Consider the following 17,051-nt stretch of genomic DNA (forward strand, 5'->3'; position numbering starts at 1 on the left):
CGGGACCATAAGACCTTTTATATGGATCTAAGTTTGTAAAAATCGATTCAGCCTTCTCCGAGAGAAGTTAATACACTGATTTTCACATTTTTTACACACTTTACTCCATAATTCCGGAAACTGAAGTCAGATTCAAATAATATTCAGGAATTTTGTAGAAGTTTGAGATACATTCTTGTACAGGGTAAATTTTAAAAAGGCATCCCATAGTAAAGTAAGTCGTATTCACGACAAAAAATTCGTTCTCTGCAAATTAAAATTCATTCCGTCCTAGTCCTTCGGAATAATTAACAGCAAATTCTGATCAGTTTTCTTTGGGTGGCATCAAAACGATTTACAAAGTTGTTACTTTCCTACAAAAAATATCCGAATCGTTCTGTACGAACCGTATGTTTTGTAATGGTAAATGATAGGCCCTCAAAGGTTAAGCAACATCAGTCGAAATGTTGCGCAACATTTTTGAGTTTCACCGGCGATAGCTACCCTGCTGTAACTTTCTTTCTGTCTCTACGCGACAGGCATGCGCACAGACCAAAGATCCCGCATATCCGTCTGACGTTTGAATTCATCCATCTCTTTCACCCAAACAGTGTATCGCATCGCAACCCACTGGATGGAAGTGCCGCCGTATCAGGTTTGAAGTTGAGCCTCAAATCACAACAATCGCTTCGCTCGACCGAACATCCGATCGCGATCGTCAGTTGCGTTCTGTGCTTCGGGTTGCGTGGATGTGTTCCATCAAACGTTCCGATCGTTATTGGCAAGTGTTGGCGGTTGTTCGTCTGTTTGATTGAATTATTGTGTGTTCTATTGCTGCACGTGTATGCGCATTTCGGTGTCTGTTCTTTGTCGCTTCCGATCCGGTCAGTCGTCGTCTGTTGATCACGATCAGTGTTTTCCAATTCATAAAACAAACATAGATAATAACAGTTTCTGGAGGAAAAACAGGCGTAGGAGAGAAAAACAGCACAGTGCCAACAACAGCAAACAAAAAAAGGGTTCTACTCGGTGACGAGAAGTTCTGATTGTGTGTTGTGCTTTGTGCTACCGACGGTCGGTCGTTCGGTTAGTTGCCTTGCCTCGGTTGGTTATTTTGTTTCGCGTAATGTAAAACGCAAAGTTCGTGGCGTAAAAATAAAACAATTATTACTGTGTTGTGTTTATTAGTGATGGCATGAAATGCTTGCTCATAACAGCGCACTGCACAATGACGGGCGCACACACACACATGCCGCGAGACGATGGCAGTGACTGATGCGCGGCAAGCAGAGTACGCCTGCGGAGGTGTTTTTTTTTCGCTGGGGCATAGTAGGCCGCATATGACTCTCTGCGTGTGAGCGTTTTCTATTCGTTCTAGCTCTAGAACTGCGGCAGACCGTCCAGTCAGGGCACACTCGAGAAGGTGTTGATTGGTTCTGCGCAGAACAGTTGAGAGGTTGTGTCGTTTCCACTGTTTCGAACGGCGTCGTGGGTGGACGACGCCTGCTGCGATACAAAGTTGCACGAGGGCGATCGACCGCGAATGCTATTGTTTCCTTTTTATCGATGTTTATCTCGATCTTTGACGCGCCGTGTTTGAGATGATCGATTTGTTTTGTTTGGACGGACCGAGGGTGAAGTGAAGTGATTGACACCGACACAAATGAGAGAGTAAATGAGCTGGCTACTGGAATTTTGTTTGCGCTAAAAGCCGAATATGCTCACAAAGAACTGAATAAAATAACAATCGAAGCAAGTATAAAAGGCGAAAGGTGAAGAGGATCACTCGAAAAGGGAGGAAAATTGATCAGCAGACCGTTTGTGCGTGGTCGAATGTGCTTTTTTTTTATTATGTTCCTTTTCATCCATTGAGATACGGAGGAATTGAATCGTCCAGTTTTCGACAAAATAAAAAAAACCTTTCGAAGTGTTTGGAATTCTTATTAACAAGTAACCATCTCAGAGATTTGCCAGGTGATAATGATAATTACTAGTTGTTGTGCCTTACTAAATGAAAGTGATTTTGTGCCGCAATTAAGTGCCTGAGTAGCGTCCGACCCATGCATGTGTGTGTGCTATCATCGATTATCATAAGTTTCGAAACTGGGGAGGCACCGGACTCCAACGGTCCAACGAATTGTAAAATCACAATAAAAACTACTTCAGGTTCAACGGTTTGCTAGCAAACTCCGAAGCCAAAAGCACGAAATGGATATCGAATCGGACGGCTCCGAGCGGTGGGAGGATTTTTTCGGTAAGTTCCTGCTTCCGGTTCGGGGTGCAACCACCGAACAGCTTATAATTTCGGTACTCAACAGGCGATTTCAGGGCGCGTTCGGAGCAGATACGCCCGATCCAGTCGAGATATTTGGTTCACAAAAATCATATGAAAACGATCTTGTGGCTTCTGTGTGGGTTGGTAGAAGAGAGAAAGAGAGAGAGAGAGAGGTGATGATGATGAGGATGATTGCGGCGGATGTGGGGCTGGCAGGAAGAACGGGACACTGTTTTCTATATGGCAATGAAGCAAAGAAGCATGCTAAAAGAGCAGTGCGACGGCGATCGTATAATAGAGATCGATAGATGAAAGAGAAGGAAGTGAGGGGGTGTGGAGGTAGCATTGCGACCAAACTGTGTACTGACGAATAGTAACTGAAACAAGATAGAAAAAAGCGGAATCAGATTTGCTTGTTTATACAAAACTGAGTAGCAATAGTAGCACAACTTGAATTGCTAGGCATTGAAGATTCGAAGACGAGGCGAAAAGAAGACGAATCCAAATGATTATAAGCAGCAGTATTTCGATTTATATTTTCGGGTTTCAGTTCACAGTTTCCTTTTCTCATTTGGATCTCTACAAAATCAATTTTTGTGGAAAGCACAACTATTCAAATAACCAAGGAAACATGTCACTTGAGCCACTTAATTTTGATTATGAGAAAAAACTTTATTTTAATGGGAGGCAAGAGCTTGAACTTTTTTTCAGTAACACGGAGTACGTTCTGGTGTTATAAATTAGAATAGATATCGGCTAATGAAATTCAAAGAAACCTTGATTCAAATTTTGAGCAATTACTTGTTTTCCCGTTTCGATTGGAATTTTCGGAATCTTGGACAACTTTGAAAAAAAAAACACTTTCCTACTTTCAACCATTTTGACAAGTTTTTGCCTTTCTCATATAGAAAGACTATGCAAATACTCTGAACCCCGACTTAAAACGATTTTTTGTATCATATCATTCGACTCAGCTCGTCGAATTGTTGAAATATTTGTACCTCCAGGTTCAGGAATTACAAGGTGATGTGTACTAAAGTAAATGGAAACAAAGTCTCTGATTTTTCTTGGCTATGACAAATTTCAAGACAATTCTAGATAAATTCTGGACATGTAGATTTTATCACAAAAAGTTATTTTGCATACTTTACTTTTCCAAAATTGATCTAGATTGACTTTTGAAAAGAGCCAAACTTTTGTTTACCAAGCACTTTTTAGAGCAATTTTGAACAGTTTGTTAATCAGTTTTTGAGCAGTTTTTCGTGGAGCGTTTTTCAGCAGTTTTCGCGCAGTTTCTCGACAGTTTTTGAGCAGTTTTCGTATAGTTTTTTGAGCAGTTTTTCGTCAGTTTTGGACAGTCTTTGAGCAATTTTTGGGCAGGTTTTTAACAGCAAGTCGTGAAGTTTGCGAGCAGTTTTTCGTGTACTGTTTCGAGTAGTTTCTGAGCAGTTTTTTTATCAGTTTTTGAGCAGTTTACAAACAATTTTCAAGCAGATTTTCGAGCAGTTTTCGAACAGTTTCGAGCAGTTTTTCAAGTAGTTTCCAAGCAGTTTTGCGTCAGTTTTTGAGTAATTTTTAAGCAGCTGTTTTAATCAATTTTTGGGCAGTTTGTTGATAAATTTTTACGAGTAGTTTTTTCAGTAGTTTTTGAGTTTTTTAAACGATTTGTTTTCATGTAGTTTTTGGAACAGTTCAAAGTAGTTTTTCGAGTAGCTACGAGCACCTTTTTTCGTTGAATTTTAAAACAATTTTTGAGCAGTTTCAAAGCAATTTTCCAATTTTTTTTAAAACAGTTTTCGAGAAGATTTCAAGCATTTTTTCATGTAGTTTATGAACAGTTTTTCAAGGTAATTTTGGAGAATTAATTTTTTTGCAGCTTTCGAACATTAATTTTTTAGCAGCTTTCCAACAGTTTTCAGAAAAATTTTTGAGCGTTTCAAGCAGTTTTTCGAGTAGTTTTCATGTAGTTTATTGAGTAGTTTTAAAGCAGCCTTTTTATCAGTTTAAGAACAGTTTTAGTAGTTCTGAGCAGTTTTTGGAGTTTTCGAGTAGTTTTTTGAGCAGATTTAAAACTGTTTTTCGAGTAATATTCGATCAGTTTCCCGTCAGTTTTTGAGCAATCCGAGCTATTTTCGGGCAGTTTTGGAGCTATTTTACAAATAGTTTTTTAAACATTTTTTGTGAGTATTTGAGCAATTTTCGTGAAGTTTTTCGTGTAGTTTCCGAGAAGTTTTTCGCGCAAATTTTGAAGCAGTTACGAAGCAGTTTTTCGAGCAGTTTGTTGATTAGTTTTTTTCGTGCCGTTTTTAATGCACTTTTCGAGTAGTTTTTCGCACAGTTTTTAAGTAGTTTTTAGAGCAAATTTTGGAGCAGTTTTGAAGCAGTTTTCCGAGCAGTTTTAGGAGACGCTTTCGAGCAGTTTTGAAGCAGGTTTCGAGAAGTATTTTTATTAGTTTAAGGAGCAATCTTTCAACATTTTGGTGGTCAGTTTTTAACCAGTTTTTCGTGCTGTTGGCCTTCAAGCAACCTTTTATAGCAGTTTTCGATCAGTTTCTGAGCAATTTTTGGACAGTTTGTTGATCAGTTTTCCGTGCAGTTTTCAACCAGTTTTTTAGCAGTTTTCGTGCAATTTTTTAACAAATTCTGAACTGTTTCTAATTATTTTTGTTTCTAATCTGTTCTTGTTCTTGTTTCTAATCTGTTTCTAATTTTCGAGCAGTTTAAGAGTAGCTTTCAAATAGTGTTTGTCAGTGTTTGGAGCAGTTTTTCATGTAGTTTTCGAACAGTTTTTCAACAGTTTTCTATAAGTTTTCGAGCCATTTTTCGCGCAGTTTTGGAACAGTTTTCGAATAGCTTTTCGCGCATTTTTTTAACAGTTTTCGTGCAGCTTTAAAGCTGTTTTTGAACAGTTTTCCATACGTTTTAAGCAATTTTTCATGCAGCTTTCGAGAAGCTTTTGAACAGTGTGAGCAGTTTTCGAACAGTTTTTTGAGTAATTTTTCAGGCAATTTTCGAGTAGTTTTTGAACAATTTTCGAGCAGCATTTAAACTGATTTTTTAGCACTTTTTGAACAGTTTTCCATAAGTTTTTGAGTTTTTTTTTGAGTAATTTTCGAGCAATTTTTCAAGCAATTTTTTAAGAGTTTATTGTTTGTTATCCACCCAATACTCTGAGTTGCAAGAATTATCTGTGTTGGTTTTATGCAGTCTTCGAGTAAATTTTGAGCAGTTATCGAGCAATTATTTATCAGTATTTGAGCAATTTTTTGTTCAGTTTTCATGCAGTTTTTGAGAAGATTTTCGATTAGTTTTCCGTGAGTTTTGGAGCAGTTTTAGAACAGTTTTTCGAGTAATATTCGACCAATTTCCCGGCAGTTTTTGAGCAGTCGGAAGTTTTTTGAACAGTTTTCAAGAAGTTTTCGAGCAGTTTTCCGTGGGTTTTTCAAGCAAATTTTCAAACAGTTTTTTAACAGTTTGGAACAGTTTTGAGCAGTTCTTCAAATAGTTTTTGAGCAGTTTTTCAGCAGTTTTCGAGCATCTGTTTTAAGCAGTTTTGGAGCAGTTTGTTAACCCAATTTTGTGAAGCTTTCGAGCAGTTTTTCAGCAGTCTTTGGATTGTTCTTGAACAATTTGTAGATCAATTTTTGAGTTTTCAGTGCAGTTTTCAAGCAGTTTTTTAGTAATTTTTGAGCAGCTTTCGAACAATTGTCAAGCAGTTTATTGACCAGTTTCTAAACAGTTTTTCGTGTACTGTTTTGAGCAGTTTTTTTATCAGTTTTTGAGCAGTTCTTGAACAGTTTTCCATAAGTTTTTGAGTCATTTTTCGCGCAGTTTTCGAGCAGTTTTGGAACAGTATTGGAGTAGTAGTAGTTTTCGAGTAGTTTTTGAATAGTTTTCAGAAAATACTCCTTGAACCGATAGTGTTATCTGTCATCTGGTCAAGAAGTTTCAATTCTCGTCAAAATCGATCACTTTCACCAATGATCCTTCTGCTGGGGACTCTTGCTACTGCTTCCTCCTACACGAAAATACCATAATGACAACTTTCCAAGTGCAGTAAGTGTCGGTGCCAGGTTTGGTTTAAATCTGTTCGATAGATCCGGAGTTATGCTGGATCATATGAACGTTTATTTTTGTAGATCAAGAGACGCTAAACACTCAAATGAATCTTATCACCAATTACATATATGGTTTGTGTTTTCCACGCAATTATTCGAGAACAAGTTCGAGGTGCTCTGAAAGGCTCACACGTTGTAAACTGCCTTTATGAATTGTATCAATTTGATACAGAGGAATTTGTGAAATCATTTGAATACCATTTCTGGTACTAAATGTTTGTAGAAACAAAATGTTGTTGTTGTGTTTTCTTGCTTTTGACTCGAGGAACGGAGTCCCATTGATTGAAGCAAAATTTTTCAATCTAATGAAAGCAAACCCTACTAAGATCCAAGATTGATAAACTGCAAAAGGTTCCTATAGAAACTAGAACAAATTCATATCTCGATGCACTTCAGAAGGCAACTCCAAATCGCAGTGCCCATCGCCAGAAAGCACACGGAGAGCAAATTCTCCGATTCAGACGCTGCTGGTTGGTTCCTCGGTTGGCTGACTGGCTTGCGGGTCGATTCGATTGCGGCGGCTTCGACTTCTAGATATTGCCGCTACGGCAGCAGTTAAAAACCTGTTGAACTTTTTTCTCTCTCTCTCTCTCTTCTTGCTCCTGCGCACTCACCAACGCTGATGACGACGACGACGAGTAGAAGCAGAGTCGGTGCGAGAAGATTGCCTCCGTTGAATGTGAATATTGTGTAAAGATACACGTTGTACTTAGAAAAGGTAGAATCATTTTGGCTGGAGGGACGCGGAGATGCGGGGAAGAACGCATCTCGCTTATGTTGCGAGCAGATTTAGCAGAAGACTGCTCGAATGCGAGTGAGTGAGCGAGATGGAACCAAGTTGTTCTGCCATCGCAGCATAGAACGATGCTGGTTCTAATTCGAGGTGCTGCATGTTGTAAGCATTGAAGGGTTGTTTCATATACGGATGCAGTGTTGGCCTGTCCTGTCTGCCTTTTACTCAGAACTGGTGGCCACTAACTGTACAAGTGGTAAAGTCTCTTTCTCTCTCTCCGGGGGGTCAATGATTTTCGAATGGGGTCACCACAAAAATTGAACTTGATGCGATCGGCTGGGGTCTCTAGACTCAGTAGATTAACGACCCCCCCCCCCACCTATTTTCTTTCAAAAGTCACACCCGTTAAGGCGTTGTCATGTAAAAAAAAGTGGATCAAATTTCACTGCTCGCATATTGAGCGCAAATTTTCTAGACCCCGGTATTAAACGGTTCCAATCGACTACAGAGTTTCGAAAGAGACGAAAAAATAAAAACCGATCCGTCATGCCGACCCGAAGTCCAGCTTCCATCCAAACCGCACCCCAGGGAACCGGAGTCGATCGACTTTCATCGTATCTTTTCGGTGACATCTCAATTCGCCAAATTGTGGCACGGCTTGATTGAAGAGTGGTTTGATATGTCGGAACAATCCTCCGATACCTGAAATGACTATATATTCAACTGTTATCACGTGAGGTTTTGCGCAAAACGGGTGTGCGGTGATTCAAAGCGAATCAGTTGGCGTGCACAGATTGTTTAATAAATAGATGAAGACCGCCTAAGGTTAGACCGTTGGTGATGGTTGTGGTGCGATAACATTATTGCCACCAGACTTCGTGCACGAGTTGGAACTTGTGAGAGCTCACAGTAGAAAGCGAAGCTCCACTCTCCCTAGTCAATAAGTCGGTTTAGGTTTGGACACTTGTTCGAAAGGGGCATACCAACATTGAGTTATGGTCAATGGAAAAAAATACTGTGTTTTGATAATAAATTTTTAAAGATAGAAGAATAAAAATAAACCAGAATAGTTAGACACAATCATCATGCGATACCATCAGGATGGTGACACATGCCATACGGCACGCGAATCCATGCATTTGTCGAGATGGAAATTAGGCGCGCAAAGAACAGTCTATTTTTGTGGGGATATGTTAAGTCTCTCTTCTATAGTGACTAGCCAAACACAATTGCTACCTCGGAAGACACAGTCAATCATAGATACCATTCGAAATGTGTAAAAAACCTGTTTTAATCCACCTAGTGGTGTAAGGTGGTCTTTCTCACTTCAGGTGGCATATAAAATTTTTAACGCTTAACCATATCTAAGAAAATAGTTTGAGTTTCATTTTGGACTGTTTCAATACTATTTTCGGTGCTTCCGGAATAGGCGAAATTAATTTGATAGGCCGTCAATGACTAACGGTTGAAATAGTTTCCGGAGTCCAGTTTAGAAATCTTTTCACGTTTGTTTATATGCTTCGCCGCTTAAAGTGACGATTTAACATTTTTAACAATCTCCACCCTTTAACTCAGGAACCGAAAGTTGTTTCCGAATGTAATTCTAAAGCTTTGTTATGGTCATAAGACCATAAGACCTTTAATTTGAACCTAAGTTTGTGAAAAAAGGTCACTTTATATCTGAGGAAAGTGAGTAAGTAATCAACTTCGGTGTTGGTTTTCGTTTTTTTTTATGGCGTGTACGAAATTGAACAAAGCTGCATCGTCTGTAAAGGCGTGTTGTGTTTTTTTCTTCCATGCCAACACTAACCGGTGCGTACCGGTTTTGTATTGTCATTTGGCGGTTTGGAAGTTTTGATACTGATCGCCCTGTAATTGCGGAACTGGAAGTCAGATCCAGATGAAATTAGGATTTGTGAATCATTTCAAGCATCATTGAGAAATCGAAGTGCGTTCTATTTTTGGAGCTGTTCTTCACCACTTTCGGTGCTTCCGGGGCGTGAAATGGGGGACCAATACTGCCGAATTAAGTTTATATGTATGTATGTATGTATGTATGTGTGAAGCCACCATCAGTTCAAAGCTTTAGCAGTGTATGCGGGTAGACTTACAGTAGATCCGAATTTGATTATCAGAGAGCTTTCATATACCTGCTGTTAAGAAGGCCAAAATGGGTTTTGAGGACCCGGCGCCTTCCAGCAAGAACATTCGGCCATATAAGAAAGAATTTCGCTGTACCAGCTTAAACCCGCCTGATGGTTTGTTTGTTAGAAGGGTTCGTCTTGCTCATTTCAGACCTTCAGGGCAAAACACAAAGCTTCCCCCACGTGATTCAGATTGGCAATCCACTCCATCATCCAGTCATTCACTCGTAAGATACCCTGATACACTCCCTGCCCCGCCCCGTTGTCGATATAATTGTGCATCATACAATATAATATAATATAATATAAATTAATATAAAAAATATAACTTAATACAACACAATATAATAGAATATAATATAATATCATACAATACAATGTAGCATGATATAATATAATAAAACTACCGAGAACAGAATATAGTTTCAGACTTAGATTCCGCACGGTAATAGCTATCCAACAAGCCATAGATTGTTAAAATTCGTCCATTTTCAACGGAGATATCGACATTTTTGTATAAGCGACTTTTCCCCCTATTCAGGAGTTTTGAGCGCTGTATGACAAAAAAATGCTTGGGAGCAACGGAAAACACGATTTTTTATACTGTGACATACAATTGTTTCTAAGTGCGCAAAAGACTGTGTACAGCAACCTTTTTCATGACAATTTGCCTTGGACCGATTTTAGCACGGTTCGTTTTTGGCAACATAATCGTTCGAATATGGCATTTATAAACCAGATGATATCAGCATTTTCGAGTTGAAAGTAATTCCATAATTATATTGATTTAAACTACTTACAGCAATAAAAGCTGGAAGAACATAACTTCCATATACCATACGACCCAGTTCGTCGAGATCAGCAAATGCGTGTGTGACAAATAATTTCACTCAATTTTTTCGAAGATGGCTAAACCGTTTTCTACAAACTCTGATTCATATGAAAACTAGTATACTTCCAAATTTGGATCCGACATCTGATTTCGGAACCACAGGATGATATATGAAACGAAATTAAAATAATGCAATTCATTTTTCTCGTAGATGGCTGCACCGATCTAAGATTCAAATGAAATCTAAGAATCATCTATGATTCAAATGAGAGGTCTTAAAATCCTATAAAAACTAGTCAGATCCGATTTCTGGTTTAGGAGATACAGGGTGATGAGTATAAAAATTTTCCATTTCATATAAATTTATCAGGTTTATCGGGTTTGCAGATTTGAATAGTCGATTAAAAAATGAATTTATTTCAGTTTAAGCGGTATTCGTTTTTAGATTCGGAATGTACTCCCAAATTTTAATTCGCACAATTTCTCAAAGATGTCTACACTGATTTTCAAACAGTTTGAATCAAATGTAAACTATTCAGCTCCTGGGGTGGATTTAACTGATTTCGGCTACACCGATTATAGAATTCCGGTTCCAGTATCGAATCGTTTCTCAAAGCTCAATCATTTTCTCAAAAATGCCAAATCGAGCTTTAAAAACAAAAATTCAAGTTAAAGGACTTAAGGTCCCATACAAAATTAGCGAATTTTATCCGATTCTGGAATTACAGGATGATGAGTTTTTGAAATTCATACCGATGTAGAAGATGTAAATTGTTTGGCGTATTTATTTATGGCCATTCGAATCAGTTCAGTTCCTGAATATTGGCTCTGGAAGTAACATAAATAATGACGAAAAACTCTAAGGTGGAACTTACTTCGACAAATCATGGAATGTTCAATCGATTGTCACACGTTAAGATTGAAATTCGATACGATTTGCAGTTTCGACATTACAGGGTAATGAGTGATTAAAATCTCAATTTGCCGTTTAAAACGACGATAATTAAAATGATGTCATGAGAACTGAAACACCTAAGAATATCCATGCAAAAAACGCATGCGAATTGATAAAAAAAAGGTATCATCTCACTGCTAGGTGGATTAATCAAGTTTTTAATAATAATAATAATAATAATAATAATAATAATAATAATAATAATAATAATAATAATAATAATAATAGTAATAGTCTAATAGTCATAATAGTCATAATAATGCCAATAGTCATAATAATCATAATAGTCATAATAGTAATAATAACAATATACGATACAATATAATATAATTCAATTCAATATATAACAAATAATGCTACAAACAACAGAACCACATGTTGCAATACTTTATGATAAATATTGCACTTTAGGATGGGCTTCAACCTACAGGCCATTTCGCACCCTCTCATTCTGCTACTAACGCAGAAGGCGATAGCACCCAGTCGACGCCGTTCTATTGATCAAATGTCATCATAGACGCTCGGGGAGGCATGAGATAGGAACCTGTAAGGACTTAGTTATCTCACCATTTGACGACCACACAAACAGACATTTTGTGATCTCGACAAACTGAGTCGAGTGGTACATACATGAATGGTTTATTTTCACAGCGATTGCATACCCTTTCTATATGAGCAAGGGAAAAAGGGGACTTGGGGCAAAATGAACATAATAGCGTTGTGCGCAGTCTTTCTAAATACGTGGAATCAATTTGACTGACCATTTGACACTAAAAAAGTGCTTTGTAGTCAGCTGTATCATGCTTCAAAAAAAAAATCGTCGCGTTTTTGGTCCATTTTTGCCCACTGTGGTATTAAAAACAAAATCCAAAATTCATTTTTTGAGAGCAATTAAACGCAAAGATTTCAAATTTTTCAAGACAATAGACTTGATTATCGATCTTTCATATATTATTTCACTAACTAAGATGACTAATGCAATGATAAAAGAAACGAAAAATGAAAACTTGCAAAAAATAAAATCCTATAGACGGGACAAGAAATCAATCTAACACTATCTCAGAATACCGTTTGATTTGTGTGTCATCGCGTTCAAAGTTCAAATGACATTAAGATTATCTCATCAAAAACTCACCTGTTAAAAGTCAATTCAACTTAAGAGAAGCCACAGCGTCCTTGAGATTCAATGATTCAATAACCAGACGGCGGGCGAATTTGATCCTACTGTCCAAAGCAAAAAAAATAATCTTCCTCACCGCAGGTGATGCGATACAAGGTAAAAAGTCAATCAGCATTAAAAAATTTCAACATCTGCTTTTAATTATTCAATTTAATCCGCGATGATGACAGCTGAATGCAGCGCCAAAGTCTGGCTTGTGAAAGACAACAAAAAAATCCCATCCACCTAAACGGTCTCGGTCTAATGTTAAACTGATCTCTGTTCGTGCCACTTCCGTCGTATTGTCCATCCCGTGCTAACGAGCATCATCCTTTCGGGAACGCGTGCGCTTACACAACCCAAAAACGTTGCTTCCAGTAGCGCGGCACCCGATCGAGGTTTTCACTTTTTGCCGTTTTTGTGTCATTTCCGTAGTCAAATGCTGTTGCCTTTGCCTTTGGTTTTGCATTTCAATAGCCGCCGAGCCGTGAAATTCGTCCCGCTCGGAACACCCTCGCGGCTCGATGGATCCGTCTGGGGTGTCAGCAGTCAATACGAACTCTAATCCGTGCCGTGCCACCGTCGCCGGTCGCTTCTGACTTCTGACGATGATGACATTTGAAAGAGCCCGAGATATCCCGGCAAAACCCCCCGAAGTCGGCATTCGAACTGGCGCTGCCGGATTTATCTGGGAACTGAGTTGAGTTTGGCTTGGGGTGGAAGGGACGGAACCCTTTGCACCTTAAGCGCGATTCTACTCAGGCAGGTCGAACCAACCACGGGACCACGGTGGCGCGGTACAGAAACTGCCAATGCCGGAATGTGTACTACAAGCAATGCAGACAGTTTAATGTTATATTTTTCGGAACAACCAAACATGAAAGGGTTTGTCGTTTTTTTATCTTCTTCTTCTTCTTCTGTTTTTTCTTCTTCTCCCGATCCAGCCAGCGCGCGGGGGAAGTCGGAATGTGCTGTTGTAGAACAAATACCTTTTCAATGCAAGCACTTTGCACACGCTGATCGGGATCGACGTCGCCAGCGAAATGCAACGCGACTCTTTTGTACACTTCGGTCGGACGTGGAGTTCGTGAGCGACGGATATTGTCGCACCTCTTCTTCGCAACTTCGTCGTACGAGGGTCTGGAATGCAACCTCCCCGTTTACCACGCCACACTCGCAACAATACAGGGGCGAAAGAATGGCGGCTGGATGAGGAGGTGGTCGCCATGAAGTTGTTGTTTTGATTGTGTCTCCGCACTCTGCCTTTGGGAATATACGCGAGGTAGTACACATTACATATTTGCCAGGCTGCGCGCGCTAATGTCACGGTTCGCGAGATGTTCGTTCTCGCTTATTAGTAGTACCGACCGGTGTTGCGACCAAGCGCGAGTTCAAATAAAGTTCCCTGTCCCCCGGTACTGGAACGATTGAAACGGACGCGTGACCACGGGGAGGGGGGGGGGGGGGACGAAACAGCAGTTATTGTTTGTTAAACCTTATGCCAAAACCGACCGACCGAACGAACGACCGATCAAACGACCGGTGGAGAACCTACACAAGTGGGCACATTTTTAACGACCCCGGGGGCGAAGAGTTACTAGCTGCATAAAATGTAGTAGATTTCTGCCGTGCCATAGATTTGACCTCAGAGTGCAGCGTCGTGTAGAGTGTCGCAGCAGTACAAGACGGGTGAGATCCGCCGAGCAAGATTCGCTAACGTATGCCGTCGTCCCGAAAACGCCAACGCGCACTCGATAGATCGTCACCGGTTCCAGAGTGCCCCCGGGGGAAAAAAGGCACTCTGCCCGGTGGTGGTTTTGAATGCACTTTTCTGGTAGCACACACCACCGATAGAGATAGCTTCCTTCGAAACAGCGATTGGGGGAAAACGACCGAATGACATTTTATTTAGTTTTCTAGACCCTGCGAATGGTGGCTCTCCTCGGTAATAAATTTCCAGTTTTAGAGTGCAGCAGATGGTGTGGAGTCCAATCCGATATCTCACTTCATAACTTCATGCGAACGGATCGTTTTCACTGGGTAATAACTTCGACTAGATGATCGTATTAGGGGAAACGTGTGCCACCTGTTCCGATACCGTGACTAACAAATCGTTGACTTAATGAATTAGCAACGGGTGCGATCTGTTTTGGATTCGATTGTTAAGCAGTGTATCGAAAATAAGCTATCCACATACTTTTGTGTTGTACGCATGTATTTGTGATAGTTTTTTATGCTCAGATCACAGCATACTGTGCGTTTGGCTGTCAGCTTTCGTTTGTTTATTTGTTTGTGCGGTTGAAATTCTGCGTTTTCAAAATGTCGCGTATTGAAAAGAAAGTGTAAATTAAGGTTCTGGACACATGGGTAAGTGAGAAGGGTATTACTATGCGAAAATTGGCGAAGCGGTTTGGAATTCATCATGCCAGTGTTAAAACCATCATTAATAAGTTTGGGGAACACTACTCTTTGGATAAGCTACCAGCAAGAGGCAGAAAACCTGGTTCTTCCAACCCGAAACTGGACCAGAAAGTTGTATCACTAATCATGAAGAACAAATCAAAGTCAATACGTGCTTTGGCCAAAAAAAGCAGGAACGAGTCTCGGAATGATCTAGCGTATCAAGACGCGAAATCATCAGAAGACCTACAAGAAGCAGAAAATCTGGAAACAAAGTGTAGAACAGAAGAAGCGAGCAGCAACAAGGGCCCGGAAATTGTATTCGCGTCTTTTGCAGTGTCCGGATGCATGCGTTTTGATGGACGATGAGACTTATGTTAAGAAGGACTCAAAAATCCTTCCTGGTCCACAATACTTTACTGTCGTCGTTGGGGAGGATGTGAGCAATGCGAACAGGTCGATTCAAGTGAAGAAATTCGGTCGAAAGATACTGGTATGGCAAGCAATATGTTCCTGTGGTTTGAAGTCAACCATTTTTCACACTACCGGAACTATAAATGCAGAAATCTATCGATCTGAGTGTCTCCAGAAGAGATTGCTGCCTTAAAATAAGAAGCATAGTGCACCTCCACTGTTTTGGCCGGATTTAGCGTCGGCTCACTATGCCCAAACCTTGAGAGTGGTGGCTTGCGGAAAAGAGTATAAATTTCTTTCAGAAAAATATCAATCCACCAAACTGTTCTCAGCTTCGACCTTTCGAACGTTACTGGGCAATCGTGAAGAGGGTCTGCAAGATGACTGATAAGGCAGCTGGGAACATGCAGGAGTTCAAAAAAGTTTGGGCTCAAGTGTCCAAAAAATGTGATGCAGCACTTGTCCGGAACTTGATAAAGAGCGTTCAATCAAAAGTTCGAAAATTCGTGAAGGAATATCTTAAATTTCATCCACTTTTCACTACGCTCAAGTTAAACCTCGTACAATAAAGGACCAATTTGAATAAAATATTGTTTTTTATCATAATTTGAAAGAAAAAAATATGTTACAATTATGTTACTGGTTTCAATCAAACTTGTTCTCCTATAGGCATAAAACCTCCTCATCTTTTATGGTAGTAATTGAAGATCAATGACATTTAGTAAATCAACAGCGTCGACTCGGTGCTACCGCCTTCTGCGTTGGTAGCAGAATGAGAGGGTGCAAATTGGACTGTATGTAATAATTCATTTCAAATGCGAAAATAATATAAATTCTTCAAATTGGTCGAATATTTCGGCTTGACGTCTTACCGGTGCAGTGTATTCAAACCCTTTTATGTGGATCTAAATTGGCCTTAAAGTATCTAGACTTTGTGTTCACTTATTTTCATAAAAAACGTCCGCAACATTCTTTGCAATAGTCATACATTAGCTTTCGAATTCAACGTATAATACAATATGGATCAGGGTCATTCCACCGAAAGCCATTTCGCCGAAAGCCGTTTCGCCGAAAGCCATTTTGACGAAAAAGTCATTTCACCGAATCCTGAAATCGTCCTAAAATCGTAATTGGAATTGATCTAAAATAAAGACAAATGAGGGATGATAGCGTTAACGCCCGTTTCGTTGGCCTACATTTGTACTTCTTGAATGAAAATTGATTCTTGTACTCTTGAATAAAGATTGATTCATGAACCTCAGAACGGATCAGGGCCATTTCGCCGAAAGCCATTTTGCCGAAAGGGTCATTTCGCCGAGTCCTGCAATTGTCAACTGTCTTAAGATTATAATTAAAATAAACACAAATGAATGATAATACGTTAACGCCCGTTTTTTACCTACAATTGTACTTCTTTAATGAAGATTGATTCTTGTAATCTGGAATAAAGATTGATTCATGAACCTCAGGACGGAGTTCCCAAGGAAACTTGTTGACTAATAGTCACTAAGCAAATGTATGTGGTATTTTCCATTTACTAAATGAAAAAATATCGAATGCGGTTTCGTCACATCGATTTGATTCGTGTGCTGTCCGACCTCGCTCCCGCTCGTTAGAACCTAACTAAAGCAAAGAAACCTAGCTTTGAGTAGACCGGGCAAACGAGACGATTTCAGGTTTGTATGCAAGAGACCGCCGCTTACGACGGCGGGTCGGTGGCCGACTCAGCTGGCGTCGCCTCGGCGGCTTTGTGCCGCCAAGCGTTCTTGGCTTCGGTTATGTAACATCGTCACATCAGTTATACAGGAGACATAACATACAGGAGACATAACCCTTTTGGCGAAACAACTTTCGGCGAAATGGCATTCGGCGAAACGACTTTCGGCGAAATGGCATTCTGAGAAACGACCCGCTCCCATGCAATATACGTTTTATGAGTAAAAGGGTTTGGATATAATTGAAAAGAAATTAAATATAGTATGCAAAGTGGAATATTGGTTAGATTGGAAAATGTTAATTGTTTATACAACACTGAAAAACAT

The 17,051-nt window shown here is 39.7% G+C and overlaps 1 protein-coding gene across 1 annotated transcript in view; it reads left to right on the plus strand.

Annotated features, from left to right (window-relative positions):
* Positions 1-657: 657 nt before the first annotated feature.
* LOC131439248 (uncharacterized) overlaps positions 658-17,051 on the plus strand; it is a 190,822-nt gene continuing 174,428 nt past the window's right edge. Inside the window, exon 1 of the mRNA XM_058610032.1 lies at positions 658-2,233. Within this exon, the coding sequence (XP_058466015.1) occupies positions 2,188-2,233 (46 nt within the window). The 5' untranslated portion in view covers positions 658-2,187. The remainder of the gene's footprint in view (positions 2,234-17,051) is intronic.

The sequence above is a fragment of the Malaya genurostris genome, chromosome 3, assembly GCF_030247185.1.
Source record: "Malaya genurostris strain Urasoe2022 chromosome 3, Malgen_1.1, whole genome shotgun sequence".
Classification (NCBI taxonomy): Eukaryota; Metazoa; Arthropoda; class Insecta; order Diptera; family Culicidae; genus Malaya; species Malaya genurostris.